The sequence below is a fragment of the Aquarana catesbeiana genome, linkage group LG06, assembly GCF_042186555.1.
Source record: "Aquarana catesbeiana isolate 2022-GZ linkage group LG06, ASM4218655v1, whole genome shotgun sequence".
In the NCBI taxonomy this organism is placed as follows: domain Eukaryota; kingdom Metazoa; phylum Chordata; class Amphibia; order Anura; family Ranidae; genus Aquarana; species Aquarana catesbeiana.
In genome coordinates, this window is record NC_133329.1 from 54,453,032 (window position 1) to 54,479,905 (window position 26,874).

The 26,874-nt window shown below is 44.7% G+C and overlaps 1 protein-coding gene across 5 annotated transcripts; it reads left to right on the forward strand.

Moving 5' to 3' along the window:
- On the forward strand, nt 1–22,822 carry TRIM72 (tripartite motif containing 72). 5 transcript variants are annotated; one of them, XM_073635926.1, is made up of 8 exons: nt 1–77; nt 1,693–1,737; nt 5,041–5,452; nt 8,475–8,570; nt 10,832–11,062; nt 14,108–14,130; nt 16,552–16,670; nt 21,783–22,822. In XM_073635926.1, the coding sequence occupies exons 3-8, from the start codon at nt 5,057–5,059 to the stop codon at nt 22,349–22,351; spliced, it is 1,434 nt and encodes a 477-aa protein (XP_073492027.1). In that variant the 5' UTR covers nt 1–77; nt 1,693–1,737; nt 5,041–5,056; the 3' UTR covers nt 22,352–22,822. The 5 variants fall into 5 exon arrangements, with proteins under 5 accessions (XP_073492027.1, XP_073492026.1, XP_073492029.1 ...); XM_073635925.1 differs by having other exon boundaries at nt 17–118; XM_073635928.1 differs by having other exon boundaries at nt 22–118; nt 5,055–5,452.
- The last annotated feature ends 4,052 nt before the right edge of the window (nt 22,823–26,874 follow it).

The following is a 26,874-nucleotide window of genomic DNA, read 5'->3' on the forward strand; positions in this document are numbered from 1 at the left end:
GGGATGGGCATTCTTATTACTGGGCACTAGGAGCCATAGCTACACCTCCACTGAGTGACCTCAACACTACTACCCCGGTGAGTGCCTGTCTACTTGGAGGGTGTCCCTTCTGGTCACTGTAAGTCTCTCTTTCTCCTGGTCATTTTATCTCTCTTTCCCACTCCTGGTTAGTGCCTGTCCACTTGGCTTGTGTCTATTCCAATCAGTGTCTGTCTCTCGCTCCTGGTCAGTCTTTCTCTTTTCTGATCTCTCTCTCTCTCCTGGTCAGTCTCTCACTCTCTCTCCTGGTCAGTCTCTCTCTCTCTCGTTCTCTCTCCTGGTCTCTTCTTCTCTCTCTTTCTCTCCTGGTCAGTCTCTCTCTCTCGTTCTCTCTCCTGGTCTCTTCTCTCTCTCTCTCCTGGTCAGTCTTTCTCTCTCGTTCTCTGTCCTGGTCTCTTCTTCTCTCTCTCTCTCCTGGTCAGTCTCTCTCTCCTGGTTAGTCTCTTTTCTCTTTCTCTCTCTCTCTCTCCTGGGCAGTCTCTCTCTCTCTCCTGGTTAGTCTCTTTTCTCTCTCTCTCTCTCTGTCTCTCCTGGTCAGTCTCTCTCTCTCAGTCTCTCTCTTCTGGTCAGTCTCTCTATCTCTCACTCTCTGTCACCTGGTCAGTCTCTCTCTCTCTCTCCTGGTCACTCTCTCTATCTCTCACTCTCTCAGTCTTTCTCTCCTGGTCAGTCTCTCTTTCTCTCTCCTGGTCAGTCTCTCTCTCTCTCTTCTGGTCAGTCTCTCTCTCTCTTCTGGTCAGTCTCTCTCTCTCTCTCCTGGTCACTCTCTCTATCTCTCACTCTCTCAGTCTCTCTCTCCTGGTCAGTCTCTCTCTCTTTCTCTCTCCTGGTCAGTCTCTCTCTCTTTCTCTCTCCTGGTCTCTCTCTCTATCTCTCTCCTGGTCAGTCTCTCTCTCTCAGTCTCTCTCTCTGTCCCGGTCAGTCTCTCTATCTCTCACTCTCTCTCTCTCCCGGTCAGTCTCTCTGTCTCTCACTCTCTGTCACCTGGTCAGTCTCTCTCTCTCTCTCTCTCTCCTGTCTCTCACTCTCTCAGTCTCTCTCTCCTGGTCAGTCTCTCTCTCTTTCTCCCTCCTGGTCTCTCTCTCTTTCTCTCTCCTGGTCTCTTTCTCTCTGTCTCTCCTGGTCAGTCTCTCTCACTCTCTCTCTCCCGGTCAGTCTCTCTATCTCTCACTCTCTCCCTCCTGGTCAGTCTCTCTCTCTTTCTCTCTCCTGGTTTCTCTCTCTATCTCTCTCCTGGTCAGTCTCTCTATCTCACTCTCTCTCGCTCCCGGTCAGTCTCTCTATCTCTCACTCTCTCTCTCCTGGTCAGTCTCTCTCTCTTTCTCTCTCCTGGTCTCTCTCTCTATCTCTCTCCTGGTCAGTCTCTCTCTCTCACCCTCTCTCTCCTGGTCAGTCTCTCTCTCTTGCTCTCTCTCTCCCTCTCTCTCTCTCCTGGTCAGGCTCTCTCTTTCTCCAGGTCACTTGTCTGTCTCACCTGCTCATTGTCTGTCTATTGTTTCAAATATGTTGCTCCCAATCTAGTGTGCTTCTAATCCCAACAAGCTGTCAGCACTCACTATCTATTTTGACTTTTCACAATTATATCATTTTCCTATTCACCCCCCAGTCTATTTTATGTCAACTCTGATATCCTTCATCTTCTTCTCTTCACAGATTGTTAGCTCTGTGACTCTGTGGACGCCATCAGACAATTTGCAGGTATGTTGCTCAATTATATTCTTCAAGATCACATGTGGATGACCGCATGATGTCCTCACTCTGAACCATTAGGAAGTAGACAACCAGCCTACTGTCTAACAAACAAAATCATTGTCACTGACTTTGCCTAGGCTGATGTGATGTCATCAGTCTGCTGCAGGTAGGAGGAAGCATTTCCTCAGTCTCCTCTCCCCCAGGAATCAGACTGCAACATTGTAACTTTATAGCAATTCACAAGGTGAGAGGCTGCAGCAGGGACTGATCAGTGCCAGACATTTGTAAGCACAGAGCTGGCATCTCAGTTCAGGAAGTAGACAATGAACCCAGATGATGCCTGAACAAATATGGCCTTGTCTTTCTGGAGAGGAAAGCAGATGAAGCTATTGTCAGAGGAAAGCTTGTGATCTAAACCTACCTATCTATATAGAAGTGTTACACTGACACATTACTTAGCATGCTATACTTAACATAAAAAACACGTATATGATGAGTATAAAAGCAGATGAGCTTATGGATTGGTTTCCAAGTTTAAAGAGTCACAACTTGCTCCTCTCCTCTGACATTACCCTCTCTGGCATGTCCCTGGCTTTTACTGATATGCTATTTATAGAGTTCAGGTCCCTCCCAAAATTCTTCTCGTGTATAGCCAGGGACGTCTTCATATCTCTAGAGTTATGGCTGAATGCTCCGCAGAGCTGGCTGAATCCAGGAGCAACAGTCTGCAGAATTCAGGGCCATTTATTAAAACAAATTACAGAATGTGAACAGCAGATCATTTCTGAGCAAACCTGGTCCTCAATGGGTAGATGTCTCCCTGTACTCCCACCACTTCTTTTTTTCAAGCCCATAATGAACCAAAAAAAGTGCATGGGTGTGTCATATGATCGCTTCCCAAAGAGGAAGGACCTTTCCCGACCACCCAGGGTGAAAATCTATTGACAGGGGCTAGGCACTATGGTCCACCTAGCTGAAAGGCCTGGTGGACCCCCTGTCCTCATGGCTGGCTGAAGCCAACCACCAAGTTCTGCTGAAGCTCTCCAGAAGAAAGTTGATCCTCGACAAGGCTGGGGAGGAAGGAACCTAAGGGTAACTCATCCTCCCTTTAGACTTTAGGGTAGGCCTGACACCCTTCCACCCTGTGGAGTGAAACAAGAAACAAAAATAAGTGCAGTGACATACATGTGAAGAAAAATAGTGTGTCAAGTGTATGATACAATGGCTAGGCCTTGAGGTCTCCTAACAAAATTTGTCTTGGCCAAAGGGTCTAGCCCATGAGTTGAGGGGCAGAAAAAAAGCATTTGCTGTCATGGCAAGTGCTATTTCACACTGTGAGGTCCCAAACCCATAGTGCTACTCCGGAACCCCCTGGGTTGGTTCAGGGGGCCTTTGACACTGCAGGCCCTCTGCTTCCCAGAGCAGATAGTATCACTCAAGTCAGGAGGCACTTTGCCCTTCGGAATTCTCCACACCAGGGAATTACATGCGACCCCCACCTTAACCAGTGAGTGCTTAATTCAGTTTCTTTGCCACAGGGTAGATCCCTCAGCCCCCCTAATAAGACTAATCAATGTGGCTCAGCTGACATTTGTTATTGAAGCCAACCACCAAGTTATGTTGAAGTTCTCTCAAAGTAAGGTGATCCTCACCAAGGCAGGGGAGGAAAGAACCTAAGGGCCACGCATCCTCCCCCTAGACTTAAGGGTAGGCCTGTAGACTCACACTCTGTGAAAGTGAAAAAAGAAGCAAAAATACGTGTAATGACAAACATGTGAAGACGTGGCTAGGCCTTGAGGCTTCCTAACAATATTTGTCTTGGCCAAAGGGTCTAGTCCATGAGGTGAGGGGCAGGAAAAAAGTGTTTGCTGTCATGGCAAGTGTTATTTCACACTCTGGAGTCCCAAACCCATAGTGCTACTTCAGTGCCCCCCTGGGTTACCACTGTTATGGGGCACTTGACACTGCGGGCCCTCTGCTTTCCTAGACCTCAGCCTGACCAGGTAACACCACTCACGTCAGGAGGCACATTTAGCCCCTCAGAACCCTCCACACTAGGAAATTAAACAGGGATTGCTTAATCCAGTTTCTTCCCCATGGAGTAGATCCCTCAATCCCACCACTAGGACTAATCTATGTGGCTCAGCTGACATTTTTATTCGGCAAACATGCAATTAAAGCAATAGAGATGACATTTTCCAATGGGGACATCTGTTATGGTGACAACCGTCAGAGGGGAAACATAACTTCTTTTAGAAAACATAGCCTTGCAGGAATGTAAATCTGCCAGAGCATATATATTTACTTTGGCAATCTTTCCCATAATCCCCTGATATTGTAATCTTGAAATTGGTGCTGGTCTACTGGGGGACACCCAACACTGATTCTCAGAATTACTTTACAAATGAGAGCCGGCACTGAGAAGGTGACATGGTTTCCTTACCGGCATTAATTCTTCTTCCAGTTTGAGGTCATTTATACAATACATGAAGGTGTTTTTACAACCCATGTAACAGTAATTAGTAAGTGTGTCATATAATAATTCATTAGAATTATTATAAATGTATTATCTTTATTATATATTATAATAATTAATAAAAAAAATAAAATAAGGGATGTACTCACTTTTGTTGCCAGCGGTTTAGACATTAATGGCTGTGTGTTGAGTTATTTTGAGGGGACAGAAAATGTACACTGTTATACAAGCTGTACACTCACTACTTTACATTGTAGCAATGTGTCATTTCTTCAGTGTTGTCACATGAAAAGATAGAAGAAAAGATTTACAAAAATGTGAGGGGTGTACTCAATTTTGTGAGATACTGTAATGATAATATTAATAATAATAATTAGTATTATACATTTAATGTAATGACAATATTTAGTAATACGATAATAAGATAATAGTATGATAATAAGATAATAGTATAATAACAATGCTGTCTGTGTCCTCGCTGGAGAGAGTCACCCTCTATGTTTGTCCAGATGGCCATCATCATTCAAAAAGCGTTAGGAAACCCCAAATTTTAAAGTTGTCAATGCAACAAAAACAGAAAAAATCTTCCAATGGGTTGATTTCTGCTCCCTTTGGAGAGAATTTCTCACTTCCTGTTGTGTGGCTGGGTCGGGAAGTGAAGGGAAATCTCCCCAGGGGGACACAATCAGCAAATAAATAAAACAACCGACAAAGGGTTAAGGATCCTAATCTATGCAAAAAAATGCTTTTGCTACCATTCAACTGTTTTCTACACGTTTTCCTTCACAAGAACAGTCACCTGCATGTTGGATACATGTTTGATGTGCTTCCAGTGTCTTCTCTCCAGCAATGGCGAACCCTCAGCTTGTGCAAGGCATGCAGAATGACCTCACCTGCCAGCTCTGCCTGGAGCTCTTCCACTCCCCCATCACCCCGGAATGCGGGCATACCTTCTGCCAGGCCTGCTTGACTGAGGCCCCCAAGGGCCAGGAGCAGGATGGTTCCATTCTATGTCCCACCTGCCAGGCCCCGACCCATCCCAAGACTCTTCGCATCAACCGTCAGCTGGAGAATCTGGTCCAAAGCTTCAAGCAAGTCCCGCAGGGCCACTGCCTGGAGCACCTGGACCCGCTCAGCGTCTTCTGCGAGCAGGACAAGGAGCTGATCTGCGGGGTGTGCGCCTCACTGGGCAAACACAGGGGCCACAATATCATCACAGCTGCTGAGGCCCACGCCAAGATGAAGGTAATACTCGGCACACAGAAACTTACCACAGGTTATTTAGAACCACAGTGAAAGAAAGATGAACTCCAGGTAAATAACTGAATACACAGATAAAATACACTGATCGGCCATAACATTATGACCACCCACCTAATCTTGAGTATGGCCCCCTTTTGCTAAAACAGCCCTGACCCATTGAGGCATGGACACCAAAGTAACATTCACATGAATGGCAGGACCCAAGGTTTCCCAACAGAACATTGCCCAAATCATCACACTGCTTCTGCCAATTTGCCTTCTTCTCATATTGCACCCTGGTGCCATCTCTTCCCCAGGTAAGTGATGCACACACACCCAGCCATCCACATGATGTAAAGGAAAGCGTGATCCATCAGACCAGGCCACCTTCTTCCATTGCTCCGTAGTCCAGTTCTGATGTTCATGTGACCATTGTAGAAGCATTTGGCTGTGGACACGGGTCACCATGGGCTTCAGAGCACCATACACAACAAACTGCGGTGACCAATTTTTGCTGCTTTCACCACATCAACTTCATGGACAACATGTTCACTTGTTGCCTAATATATCCCACCAATTTTCAGATGCCATTGTAATGAGATATTTTCTTAACCTGTCAGTGGTCATAATGTTATGGCTGAGCGGTGTATATAGATAAGAGCTTTGTTACTTGCAAAAGGATCTGTGTTTCTGTCCATCCAATTTCGAGATTCATATAGCTCCTCTGCATTAATTTATAAGAAAAAAAAAAATAGGTTCAAGAACAGTGTACACCTAAAGCACCTCATATTATATCATTCGCTTTCCCCGCACCCCCTATCCCCATAGAAAAAATAAAAGTTAGGTATATACACAGTAAGGCCTACTATCCCTGATTATAATTGTCATGCTGCTTACCAGTGTTACACTGCTGTATTCTCCACAGTATCTTATTTCTTGTAGTAAAACCCCAGTCTATGTTTTTAGTCTCTAGTTAATTTGGGCCCAGTCTTGCTCATTAAAATTGTCATGCTGCTGGCCAATATTGTACTACCATATCATCTGCAATCTCCTATTTCCTGTAATTAAACACCTGCCTGTAGTCTCTATTACATTTTGGCCTATTTTCTCAGATTTACACTGTACTGCTACTGACCAGTTTTACACTGCTGAATCCTCTGCACTTAATCTTTGTAAAGCCACAGCCTTTGCTCTTTGTCTCTAGAAAATTGGGCCTAGTCGTTCTCATTAGAAATTCTCCTGCTTTTGGTCAATTTTACACTGCTGTATCCTCTGTAGTATCTTAATTCTTTTTGTAAAACCCCGGGCCTGTGCCATTTGTCTCTAGTACATATGGGATGAGCCTCTTCTCTTGCTGTTAAACAATTTTACACTGCTGTGTCATCTGTGGCCCCTAAAAGTGGTTTGTAAAGAAAGGCCCTCTACCTGCTTTATTTATTTATTTATTTTGTTGCATTGGACCAGCCCAGCTCCCCATGCATTTTATTGACAGTAGCCTATTAGCCCTAAATTTGCCAAAATTTTACAACACAAGTCATACCACCCAACTTTTTGAGATGGGAACGAGGGACACCTATTAGCAAATGTATGTAGGCCTAGGACACACAACCTGCCATGCCCCCTAAAGGTGAATTATAAGGAAAAAAATGTTTGGCTAAATCCACAAGTGCTTTATTACCACTTCTATTCCTTTATATTGGCTTTTGTACAAATGCAGCAATTTAGAATTCAGATGACAAGTGTAGCACTGGGAAATACTTTTTCAAAGTGTTCATAACCCGGGGACTGCCTGTATAGTACATACACTAAACTGCTACACTCCTATACTCTGTGCTATATATTACATACACTGAACTGCTACACTCTATACACTGTGCTATACACTATATTGCCAAAAGTATTGGGATGCCTTCCTTTACACGTCTTAGTCCGTAGGGTTCAATATTGAGTTGGCCCACCCTTTGCAGCTATAACAGCTTCAACTCTTCTGGGAAGGCCGTCCACAAGGTTTAGGAGTGTGTCTATGGGAATGCTTGATCATTCTTTCAGAAGCGCATTTGTGAGGTCAGGCTCAGGCACTGATGTTGGATGAGAAGGCAAGCAAGGTCCATAAAGATATGGATGAGTCCTGACCTCAACTCGATAGAACACCTTTGGGATGAATTGGAGCGGAGATTGCGTGCCAGGCCTTCTCGTCCAACATCAATGCCTGACCTCACAAATGCACTTCTGGAAGAATGGTCAAACATTCCCATAGACACACTCCTAAACCTTGTGGACAGCCTTCCCAGAAGAGTTGAAGCTGTTATAGCTGCAAGGGGTGGGCCAACTCAATATTGAACCCTACGGACTAATGCCGCGTACACACGATCGGACTTTCCGCCAACAAAACCGTGGATTTTTGTTCAAAGGTTGTTGGCTCAAACTTGTCTTGCATGCACACGGTCGCACAAATGTTGGGCGAAAATTACGAATGCGAGAACGTGGTGACGTACAAGACGTACGACGAGCCGAGAAAAAGGAAGTTCAATAGCCAGTGCCGCTCCTTCTGCTTGATTCCGAGCACGCGTGAACTTTTGTGCGACGGACTTGTGTATACACGATCTGACTTTCCGACAACAAAGTTTTGTTGGTGGAAAATTTGAGATCCTGCTCTCAAACATTTGTTGGCGGAAAGTCCGACGGCAAATGTCCGATGGAGCATACACACGGTTGGGCTTTCCGCCAACAAGCTCACATCCAACATTTCCCGTCGGAAAATCCGACCGTGTGTATGCGGCATAAGACTGGGATGCCATCAAAGTTAATGTCCGTGTAAAGGCAGGCGTCCCAATACTTTTGGTAATATTGTGTATGTATACAATGGGAGCTCCTTGTTTGTAAGAGTGTTGGGCAGGTGACATCATTGGAAGAAAGATTTCATTTTCTACCCCTACTCAGCTACATTGTAGTTTCCAGTGTGACCACAATAAAGGATTGTCTGATGTGATACATGTTTTAATACCAGTATATATGTTTCTTGCAGAGAGAACTCCCCCAGCAGCAGGTCCTCCTGCAGGAAGCTCTTCTTCGGAAGGAGAAGACAGTGGCAGTTTTGGACAGACAGGTGGCTGAGGTCCAGGTACGTCTCTTCAACATGACCAGCTATCATAGGAAAACCTAAAACTCATCAAATCATCACTAAAAGTGTCTTCTAGGAAAGTGGACAGCCATGGCTTGATAATATACTGTTATATACTGTCATATACTGTACCTCCATAGACCCAGTCTGTCCGGACGGAGTGGTCAACTGCTCAGTAGCATCATTATAGGCTTACCTTTATGCAGTGGTGGCTGGTGTTGTATTTTTGGGGGGGGCGGCAAACAATCCATCCCACTAAAACCCCCCCCTGGTCAGTTGGGTCATGGGGACAGCACCCCCCCATCCCCCCCCTGCCATTTGGCCTGGTCACGGGTGCCCCCCCCCCCCCAGTCGGTCAGTCAGGCGGTGCCCCACAATTACCCCATCTCGCGGGCAGTGCGGCAGGTGACAGCGGCTTCTCTCCAGGCTGCTTGTTTGCTCATTTCCCCCTGTGTGCGTCTTCTCTCTCCTCTCCTCCTCCTCCCTGCCAATCCGATCGGATCTCCTTTTGGCCAATCGGATGATGGGTCCCATGACCCGCTTCCTGATTGGCCGGAGGAGATTCAGTGTTACAATAGGGAATATTAATTCGCTATTGTCACTCAACTGGGTGGGCTTTGGGCGCAGTGCCCTGCGCCACAAGCCCACCCTTTTTTTGAAGCCTATTAGAGCCTTTGGTTTTAATCACATGCTTCAAAAAAACCCACCCTCCCCATTGGAATCCATGTGTCCGGCGCCCTGCATGTAGATCAGGGGGCTGGACGCATGAATAGGGGGTGGAGGGCACTGCCTGTAGGTACAAGTTTAAAAAAATCACTACTTGCCGGCCAATTAACTGTAAATATACATCACGTTTTTTACGTTAGCTAGATATCTGCCATGATCCCGGTATCTTTTTTTTGTTAAGCAGCTGGCTTTCAGATAAAAGCGATCCCAGTGGCGGATGCCCCCCTCCCACCACTTACCGGTTGTTTCCGGGTTTTATCGACAGGTCCGGTAAAGCGATCCGGTCCAGCAGATAGCTGGACAGGCAGTCAAGTGCGGGCAAGCGACCTCCGACGTCACTTACGGTTCTCGGTCATCACCACTTTTTTTTTTTTTTTTTCTTCTTTTTTTTTAACACCAAAATTACATTTATTTTGCTTTTAAAGATACATGTGAGAGCCGGTGTCTTTTTGACCCCAGATCTCTCCATAAAGAGGACCTGTCATGCTCATTTCTAATACATTCTTTGTAATAGGAATAAAAGTGATCAAAAAAAAAAATAATTAAAAGGGACAGTATAAAAATAAAAAATAAAATAAGTAAGAAAAAGAAAGATGTAAAGCGCCCCCATCCCTCCGAGCGCGCATGCAGGAGCGAACGCATATGAAAGTCGCACATGCATAAATAATAATACGAAAACGGTGTTCAAACCACACATGTGAGGTATCGCCGCGATCGTCAGAGCGAGAGAAATAATTCCAGCGCTAGATCTCCTCTGTAACTCTAAACTGGAAACCTGTAAAAAAGTGTCACCCATGGAGATTTTTAAGTACCGTAGTTTGTCGCCATTCCACGAGCGTGCGCAATTTTAAAGCGTGACATGTTAGGCATCTATTTACTCAACGTAATATCATCTTTCACATTAAATTTAAAAAATTGGGCTAACTTTATTATTTTGTTATTTTTTTAATTCATTAAAGTGTATTTTATTTTTTTTTTTAAATTGCTTTTGAAAGACCGCTGCGCAAATACAGTGTGACATAAAATATTGCAACGACCGCCATTTTAATCTCTAGGGTCTCTGCTAAAAATAATATAGAATGTTTGGGGGTTCTAAGTAATTTTCTAGCAAAAAATACAGATTTTTTTTTTACTTGTAAACAACAAAATGTCAGAAAAAGGCCTGGTCTTAAAGTGGTTAAGTTACAGGTCTTGTCCCTCCCCCCTGCCTATGGCTGGACACAAAAAAAAGCAGAAGACCAATGAGCTTGTCTCTCAGTCCGCTCTCTCCTCCTATCAGCATGCTGCTTCCACAGTATAGTAGACCGCATGAGAATAATACCAGGTCAAAATCAGTACTTATACTGCTTGCATTTAAAACACAAAATCCGTGTAATGATGTATTGATGAGTACAGAGCTGCATTTTTTTTTTTTTTGCACCTTTTATATCTGCCTTGAGTGCGTTTTTAAGCCTAATCAAACTCCAAGGAATTTTCCTCCTCCCGGAGATCTCAGGGTCTGTGTTCTCTGTATCTGACTATTCTCTATATCGCAGGACACGGTGACCCGCTTTAAGAAGAATGTGAAGCAGCAGCTGAGCATCATGCGCTCCTACCTGAACATCATGGAGACATCTCTGGGCCAGGAGGCGGACAAGGCAGAGCAGAACGCTACCGCCGCCCTGGTGGGGGAAAGGAAGAGCATGGCCCATTATGTGGAGCAGCTGAAGCAGATGGAGGGAGTCCTGAAAGACGTGGAAGGCCAGGAGCAAACCGAATTCCTGCGGGTAAACAATTCAACAAACAATGTCGTGGAGGGTTATTTGTCTGGAGCTGATTTAAAACTGGGAAAGTTCAACTGCAGTGAAAAGTTTATTTTTTTAAAGTTATTTTTTTTTAGTTTCAGATGTAGTGGGGATGAGTTTATCACTTATTGTGTCCCCATTGGTGACATTCCTCCTGACTTCCTCTATGTGTGTGGTCAGCATGACAGCCTTAGATTCATTGGAACGGGTATTATACTCCATTGGCCCGTGTCTCCTACCTCCCTTCTATATTAGTAGTCTAGCACTATGCCCCCCCCCCCACTGAGAGCCATGGTTCCTTCCACCACCCCCTACATCAATGCTGAGTCCTGTGGTGATGTCGGGGTCAGCGGATGAAACCACGGTGTGCGTTGGGGGAAACGGTCATCTGACACTCCCAGAAGAGTTGAACGTCACGGAGGTTGATGGAGGATGCAGCGCTGGAATGAAGGGGAAGTAGGAGACACCAACCAACGGAGAGGTAAGTGTTAAATCTCTTCTATTGCAGTAGACTTTAATTTGAATATACCACATTATGGCCACTAGATGGAGCTGAGGATCATAGAAACTAAACACACACTATATCACCAAAAGTATTGGGACGCCTGCCTTTACACGCACAAGAACTTTAATGACATCCCAGTCTTAGTCCGTAGGGTTCAATATTAAGTTGGCCCACCCTTTGCAGATATAACAGCTTCAACTCTTCTGGGAAGGCTGTCCACAAGGTTTAGGAGTGTGTCTATGGGAATGTTTGACCATTCTTCCAGAAGTGCATTTGTGAGGTCAGGCACTGATGTTGGACAAGAAGGCCTGGCACGCAGTCTCCACTCTAATTCATCCCAAAGGTGTTCTATCGGGTTGAGGTCAGGGCTCTGTGCAGGTCAGTCAAGTTCCTTCACCCCAAACTCGCTCATCCATGTCTTTATGGACCTTGCTTGTGTACTGGTCCAAATCTTTTAGTGGAGGGGGGATTATGGGGTGGGGTTGTTTTTCGTGGGTTGGGCTTGGCCCCTTAGTTCCAGTTAGGCAGGCCAGTCAAGTTCCTCCACCCCAAACTCGCTCATCTATGTCTTTATGGACCTTGCTTTGTGTACTGTTCCAAATCATTTTGGTGGAGGGGGGATTATAGTGTGGGGTTGTTTTTCAGGGGTTGGGCTTGGCTCCTTAGTTGAAGGGAACTCTTAAGGCGTCAGCATACCGAGACATTTTGGACAATTTCATGCTCCCAATTGTGGGAACAGTTTGGAGACGGCCCTTTCCTGTTCCAACATGACCAGTGCAGTGCACAAAGCAAGGTCCATAAAGACATGGATGAGCGAGTTTGGGGTGAAGGAACTTGACTGGCCTGCACAGAGTCCTGACCTCAACCCGATAGAACACCTTTGGGATGAGTTGGAGCGGAGGGTCAATTCAATATTGAACCCTACGGACTAAGACTGGGATTCCATTTAAGTTCATGTGTGTATAAAGGTAGGTGTCCCAATACTTTTGGTAATATAGTGTATTTAAACATAAAGATACAATGTAAAAATTCTAGAAAACGCTGGAAGGAAATGGCAAAATAACCCGGGATCCCTTAGTATCAATGGTTACATTTATTTGCTAATTCTCTCCAGCATTCTCTAGAATTTTGACATAGTGTTTCTTCCTAAAATGTATTTATTTCCTATGATCTTCAGCCAAGTCTAGTGGCCATAATGTGGTGTTTGCCTATTCTCTCTGTTCCTTACAATTGAACCTACCTTTGCTATTGCCTATAATATTTAAAGAGTGTTTGACCAGAAGAGAAAATACCCTAAGAACATTCAATTTTGTCCCATTCTCACACCAGCTTATTAGTTCACAGAACGCATGTAAAATTCTCTCTTACAGAACGGCTTTTTTTTTTTTTTTTTACAGCAGTTTTGATTCTTTTTTGGCTGTATACATTAACCACTTCAGCCCCGGACCATTTGGCTGGCCAAAGACCAGAGCACTTTTATGCGATTCGGCACTGCGTCGCTTTAACTGACAATTGTGCGGTCGTGCGACGTGGCTCCCAAACAAAATTAACGTCCTTTTTTTTCCCACAAATAGAGCTTTCCTTTGGTGGTATTTGATCACCTCTGCGGTTTTTATTTTTTGCGCTATAAACAAAAAAAAAACGACAATTTTGAAAAAAAACACAATATTTTTTACGTTTTGCTATAATAAATATCCCCAAAAAAACATTTTTTCCCTCAGTTTAGGCCGATACGTATTCTTCCACATATTTTTGGTAAAAAAAAAAAAATCGCAATAAGCGTTTATTGATTGGTTTGCGCAAAAGTTATAGCATCTACAAAATAGGGGATAGATTTATGGCATTTTTTTTTTTACTAGTGGCGGCGATCAGCGATTTTTATTGTGACTGCGACATTATAGCGGACACATCAGACACTTTTGGCGCTATTTTGGGACCATTCACATTTATACAGCGATCAGTGCGATTAAAAATGCACTGATTACTGTGTAAATGTGACTGGCAGTGAAGGGGTTAACCACTAGGTGGCGCTGAAGGGGTTAAGTGTGTCCTGGGGAGTGATTCTAACTGTGGGGGGGAGGGGCTATGTGTGACACGACACTGATCACCGCTTCCGATCACAGGGAGCGGTGATCAGTGTCCTATCACTAGGCAGAACGGGGAAATGCTTGTTTATGTCAGCATTTCCCCATACTTCCTCTCCGTGAGACGATCGCGGGTATCCCCACGGACATCGAGTCTGCGGCACCCGCGATCACACTCACGGAGGTAGCGGCGGACGCGCGCCCACAATGCCGCGTCTTAAAGGGCAACATACAGGTACATTAATATGCCTGTACATGCCCTTCTGCTGACGTATATCGGCGTGAGCCGGTCGGCAAGTGGTTAAAAATAACGCCAGCTGCCTGAATTAATGGAGACGGTTATTTATATTTCAGTCTCTGATTTCGCAATATGATGATGATTTACAAACGGACATTTATACTCATCATTCTGATCTTCTGTATTTATTTTGTTTGCAGAAATTCTGTGTGGTGACATCTAGGTAAGATAAAAAAAAAAAAGAATTTGCATTTTATATGTGAAACCAACAACTCTTCCGCTGTTGTAGGGCTACAAGTCTCAACATAGCAGATGTAGATGGTATATTTCCCCTTTAACAACTCTTACTGTAGAGAACACTTTCCTTTAGTGATGTTTCCTTTTCCCCTTATCATTGATGTTCCCTTGTCTTTTTTAACTATGAAGAACCCTTCACAGTTAAAAAAGATATAAAATAAAAAAATTACAACCTGCAAGACAAAGGCATAATGAGCTAGTATGCATAGAATACTAGCTCATTATGAATTACTTACCTGAGATTGAAGCCCCCGCAGCGGTCCTCGTTCCCCTGCTCCGTCGCCGCCATGTCTTCTGGAGTGACTTCCGTGTTTGCAGGCTCCGGCGATGTGATTGGTCGGAGCCGCGGTGACGTCACTCCCGCGCGTGCCCTTGGAAACGGCACGCTCAGTGCGCCTGCTCCGTGGGCGGCGGTACAGTCTTTTTTGCAAATATCTCCTAAACCGTGTAAGTTAAAGGAGATATTGCAAGCACCTACAGGTAAGCCTTAATCTAGGCCTACTTGTAGGTGAAAGTTGTCCCTGAAGGTTTACAGCCACTTTCACTGTATAGAATCCATAGCACCCAACTGCCCCTGATTTTAGGTGACTGCCCCTGATTTTAGGTGACTGCCCCTGATTTTAGGTGACTGCCCCTGATTTTAGGTGACTGTCCCTGATTTTTAGGTGACTGTCCCTGATTTGAAACAATGTCCCTCTTTCCTTTTCATTTGTCCCTCATTTTTGACAATTTTTGGTCTGATCTTTTTAGTTGTATATAAAATGCACTTTTTATCTTTCAAAAAGTGTTTCCCAGCGCTAAACCTTTCATCCTACTGCATTTCTTATTGTCAAAAGCCAATATAGGAATAGTAGTGGTAAAAAAAAAAAAAAAAAAAAAGCACTTAAACGTTTAACTAATCTTTTTTTTTTTTTGTATAATTCTCCTTTAACCACTTCAGCCCCGGAAGATTTTACCCCCTTCCTGACCAGAGCCATTTTTGCGATTCAGCACTGCGTCGCTTTAACTGACAATTGCGCGGTCATGGGATGTTGTACGCAAACAAAACTAACGTCCTTTTTTTCCCACAAATAGAGCTTTCTTTTGGTGGTATTTGATCGCCTCTGCGGTTTTTATTTTTTGCGCTATAAACAAAAAAAGAGCGACAATTTTGAAAAAACACATCATTTTTTTACTTTTTGCTATAATAAATATCCCCGAAAATATATAAAAAAAATTTTTTTTTCCTCAATTTAGGCCGATATGTATTCTTCTACATATTTTTGGTAAAAAAAAAAAATAGCAATAAATGAATATTGATTGGTTTGCGCAAAATTTATAGCGTCTACAAAATAGGGGATAGTTTATGGCATTTTTAAATTTTTTTTTTTTAATTAATAATGGCGGTGATCTGCAATTTTTATCGGGACTGCGACATTATGGCGGACACATCGGACACTTTTGACACTATTTTGGGACCATTGTCATTTATACAGCGATCAGTGCTATTAAAATGCATTGATTACTGTGTAAATGACACTGTCAGTGAAGGGGTTAAACACTAGGGGGCAGTGAAGGGGTTAAGTGTGTCCTAGGGAGTGATTCTAAATGTGGGGAGGAGGGGCTTCAACACAGGACAGTGATCACTGCTCTCTGTCCTGTCACTGGGTAGAACGGGGAAATGCTTTGTTTACAAAATCATCTCCCCGTTCTACCTCTCCGTGACACGATCGCGGGCACCCGGCGGGCATTGAGTCCGCGGGACCTGCAGTCACGGTGACCGCGGCAGGCGCGCGTGCCCGCAATACCGCTTCTTAAACCTGTATGCCCTTTTGTCTACCAGTGCCATTCTGCCGATGTAAATCGGCGTGCGCTGGTTGGCAGTCGGTTAAGGGGGTGTGGCAGGGGGCGTGTCCTATGCCTACATACCTTTGCTAATAGGTGTCCCTCATCTCAAAAAAGTTGGGAGGTATGAGAATCCCTTCCTATAGCAAAATGAAATCTCCTTTTCACTCTATCATTGTTCATTTGCCTTTTGTACAACCCTTTAACTGTAAAGAGCCCCTTCCTATAGCAAAGTAAAAATCTTATCACCTTATCATTGATGTTCCCTTGTCTTTTTGTACAACTCTTTAACTGTAAAGAACCCTATGCTATAAAAAAAAACAAAAAAAGAAAACAGAAAAACAAAAACAAAATCTCCTTTTAATTTTATCAGTGATGTCCCTAATTGTCTTTATACAGGACTTGGATTAAAGAGTTAATTTGTTACATTGTTACTGTGACATAATACATATTATTAGCATGGTAGGTTGTCCTGAGAGTTAATAAATACCAGCAGTATAATAATGCAGAGTTCTGTTATCAGGTTGGGTAAGATCCTATCTGAGCCTCCTCTTCCCGGCCGGCTGGATATTCAGCTGCCCATCATCTCCGATGAGTTCAAGTTCCAGGTGTGGCGGAAGATGTTCCGGGCGCTGATGCCAGGTAAGATTCAGGGAGGGGCTTCGGGGTGGGACACACCTGATTGGCCCACATTACACAGAACTAATCATAATAATCCAGTACTGACTCAGGATTTCCATCATTGTCTGCTCATTGATGAGTCCAATAGCAGATCCCGTGACACACAATCAATGGGGTGCAACTTTATTCATCAAATGTAGACATTCCAGAGAATTTTGAAATGTGCAATTCGTTTCAAAATAGTTTTTTTTTTTTAACGATTTTCGACAAATTCGTTAATTCAGAAAATCCGAATTAATGAAAACCTGTGTAACGAATTTTTCTGAATATACGTAAATTCGAAAATTCGTAAAGTCGAAAATCCGAAAATGAGAAATCTGAAATAATAACGAATAATAACTTAACTATTACTAACTATTAAATTATAGGTATTGGAATTTCCTTTCAAATCTGGCTGTTAGTGAACGTAACGAATACGAAGTTACAAATTATCCGAAATAACAAATGCCACATCTAAATGAATGGAACGTAACGAACTAATAATAACAAATAACAACAGTAATAATTAAAACTTTTATTATTGTTATTTATTAATTCATTCCATTCCATTTTTTTTTAGATACGGCATTCGTTATTTCGGATAATTCGTAACGTCGGATAAATTCCTATTCATTACGTTCACTAACAGCCCAATTTGAAAGGAAATTCCAATACCCATAATTTAATAATTAGATATTATTAGTTATTCTTTTGAATTTTCAGATTTTCTTTCTTATTTTCTGATTTTCATAAATTAGAAAATTCATGAATTCGAAAATTCGAATTTTCGAATTTTCGAATTTACGAATTTACAAATTTACGAATTGCAATCATAACATGACCCGAAAAAAAAAAATGAAACAAAAAAACGAACAAATTTTTCGGCAGTGCACATGTCTACAGAGAATCACACATCAAGGTTTACAAAGTATCAAAATGAACTGTTACCTGGCTGCTGGTACCCCAGTGGCATCTTCCAGTACCATTGCTGAACTCCAGGTCCTCTACCCAGGGGGCACCCAGGGAGTGCTGCTGTAGCCTTGACTTTTCTGACTTCCGAGGCAGGCCACACCCCTATTTTTTTTTCTTTTATTTGTATCTAATGCTGGCATGTTTTTAGCCATTTACACCAATCACTGTCCCACAAAGGAGCTTACACTCTAATGCCCATAGGATGCTTGTAAGAAAGGCAATTAATCTATTCATAGGTGTGTGCCACCCTAATCAGCCCCTGTGGAACATATTCCCCCTGTTTAGACCCGTAATATTTCACCAACGCCCCCTAATGGGGCTCCTAAAAAAATTGTAAAAAACAAAATGAAAAATTTTTTTTTTAAATACTAAAAAATAAAATAATAAAAATGAAAAAATACTGACACCGACCTCTGCCCTACTGACACCCTCAGTATGTATATATATACACACACGCGCATGTGTGTTTGAGCTTTGGGGTGCACACCCTAATGCAATAGGCTGCGCACACCTATGACTTTATTGATATGATTTTAGAAGGAAAGTGCGACATCTAGAAGAAACCCATACGAGTACAGGAAAAACATACAAACTCCATGCAAGTAATGTCCCTGGTGTTAATTGGATCAAACAAGCTGTTAGCCTGCAATACCACATATGCCCAGCAGGTGACAGTAGTAGCACAGCATTCACATTACAGTGTTACATCACAGTGTTAAACGTATGCCCTCTGGATGTCCATGGTGGCAAAAAGTTAAAGTGTAACATAAATGTAATATATTGCAGCTTGCCACTTGTTAGATGAGGTTGGTGAATTCTTTTTTTTTCTTTTTTCAGAATTGTAATACTTTATTTTTACCAGTTGATCCTGCCGGTAACATGCTTCTTGTTCTAGAGCAGGGGTCTTCAAACTACGGCCCTCCAGTTGTTCAGGAACTACAATTCCCATCTTGCCTAGTCATGTCTGTGAATGTCAGAGTTTTACAATGCCTCATGGGATGTGTAGTTCTGCAACAGCTGGAGGGTCGTAGTTTGAGGATCCCTGCTCTAGAGCGACTACTACCCTCACTCATTATACCATATCTATGGAACAGCAAAATAATGTTAGCACTACAGGACACCTCCCTTATCTCCATAAGATGGGGAGGGGGGGGGGTGACAGCCAAGAACAGTGTAACTGATAACATTGCAGACAGCAGGAAGTTATCAACTTACAAGGATCTATGATTATTTTTTTGTACAGATATAACAAAACATTTTAACCACTTAAGGACCGAGCCTCGTTCTGAGATTTGGTGTTTACAAGTTAAAAACTTTTTTTTTTTTTTTTTTTTGCTAGAAAATTACTTAGAACCCCCAAACATTATATATATATTTTTTTCTAACACCCTAGAGAATAAAATGGCGGTCGTTGCAATACTTACTGTCACACCGTATTTGCGCAGCAGTCTTATGCCCCGTACACACGGTCGGATTTTCCGATGGAAAATGTCCGATCGGAGCGTGTTGCCGGAAATTCCGACCGTGTGTAGGCTCCATCGGACATTTTCCATCGGATTTTCCGACACACAAAGTTGGAGAGCAGGAGATAAAATTTTCCGACAACAAAATCCGTTGTCGGAAATTCCGATCGTGTGTACACAAATCCGACGGACAAAGTGCCACGCATGCTCAGAATAAATAAAGAGATGAAAGCTATTAGCTACTGCCCCGTTTATAGTCCCGGCGTACGTGTTTTACGTCACCGCGTTTAAAACGATCGGATTTTCCGACAACTTTGTGTGACCGTGTGTATGCAAGACAAGTTTGAGCCAACATCCGTCGGAAAAAAATCCTAGGATTTTGTTGTCGGAATGTCCGAACAAAGTCCGACCGTGTGTACGCCCTATAACAAGCACATTTTTTTGGGAAAAAATAAATTTCTTTGAATTAAAAAATAAGACAGCAGTAACGTTAGCTCAATTTTTTTTATATATTGTGAAAGATAATGTTACGCCGAGTAGATTGATACCCAACATGTCACGCTTCAAAATTGCGCCCGCTCGTGGAATGACAACAAAATTTTACCCTTACAAAATCTCCATAGGCGACGTTTAAAAAACTCTACAGGTTGCATGTTTTGAGTTACAGAGGAGGTCTAGGGCTAGAATTATTGCTCTCGCTCTACCGGTCATAGCGATACCTCACATGTGTGGTTTGACCACCGTTTTCATATGTGGCCGCTACTCACATATGCATTCACTTCTGCACGCGAGCTCGTCGGGACGGGGCGCATTTACATTTTTTTTTTCCTTATTTATTTTACCTTTTTATTTTTTAATTTTTACACTGTTCTTTTTAAAAACAAAATTGTGTCACTTTTATTTCTATTACAAGGAATGTAAACATCCCTTGTAATAGAAAAAAAGCATGACAGGACCTCTTAAATGTGAGATCTGGGGTCAAAAAGACATCAGATCTCATATTTACACTAAAATGCAATAAAAAAAAAAAAGTAATGTCATTTAAAAAAATTAAAATAAAAAAAGTCTCTTTAAGAGCTATGGGTGGAAGTGAGGTTTTGACGTCGCTTCCGCCCTGCAATGGTATGGAGACAGGTGAGGGCCATCTCCCCCCCCCCCAAGCCAGGGAGAAGACCCGATCGCCTCCGCCGCTACCGGCAGCTCCGGTAAGCGGCAGAAGGCACCCTCTCCCATCACCGATAAAAGTGGTTTTGCGGCGAATCCACCACAGAGGCCACTTTTATCTGAAAGCAGACCGCCCACTGAAGAAGACGATGCCGGGGTTATGGTAGCTAGCTGCTGCCATAACAACATTATTCCTCTTCAAAGTACCGACGTAGAACGACCGGAAGTGGTTAAGTGGTATATTTAGCAGATGAAAAGGGAATAAATAAGAGAAGTTCACTGTTGGGGTTTTTCTAAGCTTTTAAGTTGAACTCTAGGCAGAGATCAGCCTCTTGCAGCAAGGCTGGAGAGCGAGAGGAAGTTCACTTTAGTTCATGAGCTGACAAGAGGATACTGATAGGAGGAGAGAGCAGAGAGATGAGCTCATCAGCATGCTGCTTCTCCTTTCACTGTCCAGTCACAAGCTGGGGGTGGGTCTGGGATGACCTGGAAGTGGGTTGAATGATGCTGGCCATTAGACTGAGGACATCTAGTTGCAGAACAAAAATACTGCAGGGAAATCTTTTGATTGAAGGTGAATATTGCAGCAAAATATGGTTTAGCTATTTTATCTAATAACGGGTTATTCATGTTTAGTTTATTTATGGCTGAAGTCCTGCATTAAGACAAGACATAGGAGGGCACTACTGAGTCATATTATATTGTAAACTGATTTAAAAGAAGTGGCCAAATATAGAAGTGTATCCGTAGATAGAAAAATGTCATAATTTACCCCAAAAAAGGAGTATCGGTTACTTTAATGTACAATTATGTAAATGTTATTTGAAATTGTTAGAACAGAAGATAAAAAAAACACTAAGGGGTATATTTATGAAAAAAAAAAGAAAAAAAAAAAAAACATAGCAATTTACACTGTGAAATTGTGTGCCCCTTTGTTCTGTTCAAATGTGACAAAAAATGATTTTTAGGTTATTTTCTATGCTGGACTGAAAAAAATATTGCATTTGGCCATTAGATGGTGCTTTGTATTATAGGAATTGCCCGTGATACTTAGCACCATCTAGTGGCCAAACAGGGTATTTTCTGTTTTAAATCAATTATAAACATTCCTCCAGAACAGGAAATAGCCCAATTTGTTTGCACATTTCATACAGAATGAATGTATATGCACTTTCACAGGAATCATTTTTTTGTTTGTTTTTTTTTTTAAAGTACATCCTTAAACACATCTTATCATTTGTAAGTTACTATTCCGTTTCTGAAATGGTGGCAAGTGCTAGCATGCAAATGAGCTTATCTCTTAAATTGCACCCAGCATATCTATGCTCTCCCTGCTTAGAAATAATTGAGAGTCAGTGGGAGGGAAGCTGTGTCTATCCCCACCCCCCGTATCTCCCCCAATAAGAGAAATATTATGAGGAGGTGTGGCCCTGCCTGATTTGAGTTTTCCACAATTGATGTGACCGCCACCATTTTCTTTCACATTTCTTCACAGCTCTGGAAAACCTAACCTTTGACCCCAACTCGGCCCAGCAGAACCTGGTCATCTCCTCCGACGGCAAATCGGTCGAATGTTCTGACCACAAACAGTCAGTGTCTGATGACCCAGCGCGTTTCGACAAGAGCAACTGCTTAGTCTCCAAAGAGAGCTTCACGGAAGGAGAGCATTACTGGGAGGTTGTCGTGGAGGACAAGCCAAGGTGGGCCCTGGGTGTCATCTCTGAATCCGCCAACCGAAAGGGCAAGCTGCACGCCACCCCTGCCAATGGCTTCTGGCTCCTGGGATGCAAGGACGGGAAGGTTTACGAGGCCCATGTAGAGCAGAAGGAACCTCGAACCCTCCGCGTGGATGGTCGCCCAGAAAAGATCGGGATCTATCTCAGCTTTTCTGATGGGGTCATCTCCTTCTTTGACTCGGACGACGAGGACAACGTCAAACTCCTGTACACGTTCCATGAGCGATTCTCGGGGTGCCTCTACCCATTCTTCGATGTCTGCTGGCATGACAAGGGGAAGAATGCCCAGCCCTTGAAGATCTACGCATCACCTGGTACCCAGCTATAAATTCAGTCCTGACGTTGGCCATCAACACAACTGCATGTTTCATGAACCCAACCGAGGAGCAGTAGGTTAATGCATGTAGAATTCAGGAACCAGTCAGTCTACCTCCAAACTAACAAATCTTAGCCCAATGCCATCTAAAAATTTAGGGCTCAACTGTCATTTTGGCACAATGACTAGCTGGTTCCAGGGGTTCCTCCAACCCAGCACCAGATCCACAGACGAAAACCAATATCTACACAATATCCACAATGAAGATAATTTATTTGTACTCAGTATTAGTAGAACCCAAAAATTTTTACTGAACTGTTTAAAAACACGATGAATGGAAATACACCCAACAAACAGAAGATGAAGAGGGCCCAGCTCGAAGCACCACACCATGTTACAACACTGATGGTTGAGCTTGAAGGACATGCCATTTCAACCTATGTATTGTGAGGGGCTTCTGAATAAATTGGTTTATATAAAAGATCTTTGAGTGGCCTTCACTTCTCAGAAATAAAGAGATCTCAGATCACTCAGTTGTCTCACAGAGAGACGTTTTAATGCATAAAACTGACTTCCTGTCTAGTGTAAGTCATAGGGAAACCTGCCAACGGGCTTAAACTTGTGGGCAGCAGCGGGATGGGGTGGTTCAACAGGTGGCAGAGTCGTGGTTTTACTGGTGCTTTGCTCGGTTGATGCACATGCTCTGAGTATGCAAGCACATTACAGGCCGTAATCATGGCCTGTGTGCAAGATCATATGTTGGGCCCCATTATTCCATTAAAAAAAAAAAAAAAAAAAGTGGTGTGCTCAGTATGTCACAGTGAAGAGTGGGCATGGCTTTCATTGTGCCAGGGACATTGCTAGGACTGTAAAAGACATGGGGGCACCTTTGGGCACACCAAGTAGAAGAGTAGTGTGGCACGTGTAGCATGGGTGTGGCCAAATTGCTTTACAGTGGGTGAGCGTAAAGGGCATGGTTAAATAAAACAACCCCCCCTCCAGTGTAATCCCCCTCATGTCAGACTGTCCCCCAGTATAATTCCCCCCCCCCCCATCTCCAGGTCAATCTGTATAATCGACACCCAGATCAGTCTGTCCCCCAGTAAAATCCCCGGCAAGGTCAGTCTGTCCCCCAGTAAAATCCCCCCTCCCCAAGTTTGGTCTGTCACCCGGTATAATCCTTCCCCCAGGTCAATCTGTCCCCCTTTATAATCCCCCCAGGTCAGTCTGTTCCCCAGTATAATCCCCCCCCCCCCTTCAGGTCAATCTGTCCCCCAGTATAATCCCCCCAGGTCAGTCTGTTACCTAGTATAATCCACCCCCCCCCCCACCAGGTCAATCTGTCCCCCAGTATAATCCCCTCCCCCCTCCACCAGTCATTTTGTCTCCCAGTATAATCCCCCTCTCTCAGGTCAATCTGTCCCCCACTGCCCCCAGTATAATCCCCCACCCAGGTCAGTCTGTCTCCTAGTATAACCCCCCCCAGGTCAGTCTGTCCCCCAGTATAACCCCCCCCAGGTCAGTCTGTCCCCCAGTATAATAACCCCCAGGTCAGTCTGTCTCCCAGTATAATGCCCCCCAGGTCAGTCTGTCCCCCAGTATAACCCCCCCAGGTCAGTCTGTCCCCTAGTATAACCCCCCCCCCCCCAGGTCAATCTGTCCTCCAGTATAATTCCCCCCCAGGTCAGTCTGTCCCCCAGTATAACCCCCCCAGGTCAGTCTGTCCCACAGTATAACCCCCCCAGGTCAGTCTGTCCCCTAGTATAATCCCCCCCCCCCCAGGTCAATCTGTCCTCCAGTATAATGCTTCCCCTCAGGTCAATCTGTCCCCCCCCCATATAATCCTCCCAGGTCAGTGTCTCCTAGTATAATACTTCCTACCTAGGTTAATCTGTCTCCCAGTATAACCCCCCAGGTCAGTCTGTCCCCCAGTTAAATCCCCCCCAGGTCAATCTGTCCTCCAGTATAATTCCCCCTCAGGTCAGCCTGTCCCCAAGTATAATGCTTCCCCTCAGGTCAATCTGCCCCCCCCATATAATCCTCCCAGGTCAGTGTCTCCTAGTATAATACTTCCTACCTAGGTTAATCTGTCTCGCAGTATAATCCCCCCCTCTCAGGTCAATCTGTCCCCCACTGCCCCCAGTATAATCCCCCCAGGTCAGTCTGTCCCCCAGTATAATGCCCCCCAGGTCAGTCTGTCCCCCAGTATAACCCCCCCAGTTCAGTCTGTCCCCCAGTATAACCCCCCCAGGTCAGTCTGTCCCCCAGTAAAATAACCCCCAGGTCAGTCTGTCCCCCAGTAAAATAACCCCCAGGTCAGTCTGTCTCCCAGTATAATGCCCCCCAGGTCAGTCTGTCCCCCAGTATAACCCCCCCAGGTCAGTCTGTCCCCCAGTAAAATAACCCCCAGGTCAGTCTGTCTCCCAGTATAATGCCCCCCAGGTCAGTCTGTCCCCCAGTATAACCCCCCCAGGTCAGTCTGTCCCCCAGTATAACCCCCCAAGTCAGTCTGTCCCCCAGTATAACCCCCCAGGTCAGTCTGTCCCCCAGTTAAATCCCCCCCAGGTCAATCTGTCCTCCAGTATAATTCCCCCTCAGGTCAATCTGTCCTCCAGTATAATGCTTCCCCTCAGGTCAATCTGCCCCCCCCATATAATCCTCCCAGGTCAGTGTCTCCTAGTATAATACTTCCTACCTAGGTTAATCTGTCTCCCAGTATAATCCCCCCCCCCCCTCGGGTCAGTCTGTCTCCCAGGTCAGCCTGTCTCCCAGTATAATCCCCCCCTCTCAGGTCAATCTGTCCCCTACTGCCCCCAGTATAATCCCCCCCGGTCAGTCTGTCCCCCAGTATAACCCCCCCCAGGTCAGTCTGTCCCCCAGTATAACCCCCCCAGGTCAGTCTGTCCCCCAGTATAAAGCCCCCCAGGTCAGTCTGTCCCCCAGTATAACCCCCCCAGGTCAGTCTGTCCCCCAGTATAACCCCCCCCAGGTCAGTCTGTCCCCCAGTATAATAACCCCCAGGTCAGTCTGTCTCCCAGTATAATGCCCCCCAGGTCAGTCTGTCCCCCAGTATAACTCCCCCAAGTCAGTCTGTCCCCCAGTATAACCCCCCCAGGTCAGTCTGTCCCCCAGTTAAACCCCCCCCAGGTCAGGTCAATCTGTCCTCCAGTATAATTCCCCCCCAGGTCAGCCTGTCCCCAAGTATAATGCTTCCCCTCAGGTCAATCTGTCCCCCCCCCATATAATCCTCCCAGGTCAGTGTCTCCTAGTATAATACTTCCTACCTAGGTTAATCTGTCTCCCAGTATAATCCCCCCCCTCGGGTCAGTCTGTCTCCCAGGTCAGCCTGTCTCCCAGTAAAATCCCCCCCTCTCAGGTCAATCTGTCCCCCACCCGCCCAGTATAATCCCCCCCCCCCCCCCCCCCGGACAGTCTGTCCCCCAGTATAATCCTTCCCCCCAGGTAAGTCTGTCCCCATTATAATCCCCCACCCCCACCCAGGTCAGTCTGTCCCCCAGTATAATCCCCCTAGGTCAGTCTATCCCCCAGTATAATCCCCCCAGGTCAGTCTGTCCCCCAGTATAATCCTTCCCCCAGGTCAGTCTGTCCCCAGTATAATCCTTCCCCCAGGTAAGTCTGTCCCCCAGTATAATCTCCCCCCCAGGTCAATCTGTCCTCCAGTATAATCCCCCCCCCCAGGTCAGTCTTTCACCAAGTATAACTCTTCCCCTCAGGTCAATCTGCCCCCCCCCCCATATAATCCCCAGGTCAGTGTCTCCTAGTATAATACTTCCTACCTAGGTTAATCTGTCTCCCAGTATAATCCCCCCCCTCGGGTCAGTCTGTCCCCCAGTATAATCCCCCCCAGGTCAGTCTGTCCCCCAGTATAATCCCCCCCAGGTCAGTCTGTCCCCCAGTATAATCCCCCCCCTCGGGTCAGTCTGTCCCCCAGTATAATCCCCCCCAGGTCAGTCTGTCCCCCAGTATAACCCCCTCCCAAGTCAGTCTGACCCCCAGTACAATCTGTGCAATAGTTGACCTTTTAGGCCCCACAATAGTTGTGCAAATGTTTATCAAATCCTTGAATTCACTAAAAATACACTTAGCGGTATTTGCATGCACTGGGATGTACAGATGTCCCATTCATCCCCCATACAGGCCGTCCCACTCATGTCATTCAGGACACAGGGGCGGCACAGACACAGCTGCTGCTCCCAATCAGTGTGTTTGGGGGTGCAGAGCCCTGAACACAGACAGTGCGCACCCTGACCCCCGCCCCACCCCCGCCCCACATGAGGGCAGATTGTGTGTGTGCCGCTGCCTCCTGATTGACATGAATGGGACGGCCCGTATGGGGGGTGTATGGAACACCTGTGCCTCCCTGTGCGGGTAAACACAGCCTGGCATGGGTGTACACTGTACTATACCCCCATGGAAATGAGGCCTCACTGTGTACAAACAAAAAACAAAAAAACATGTAAAACAAAAAACAATGTTATTTGTAATATTTGTTACTGTTTTATTTTTTGGGGGTG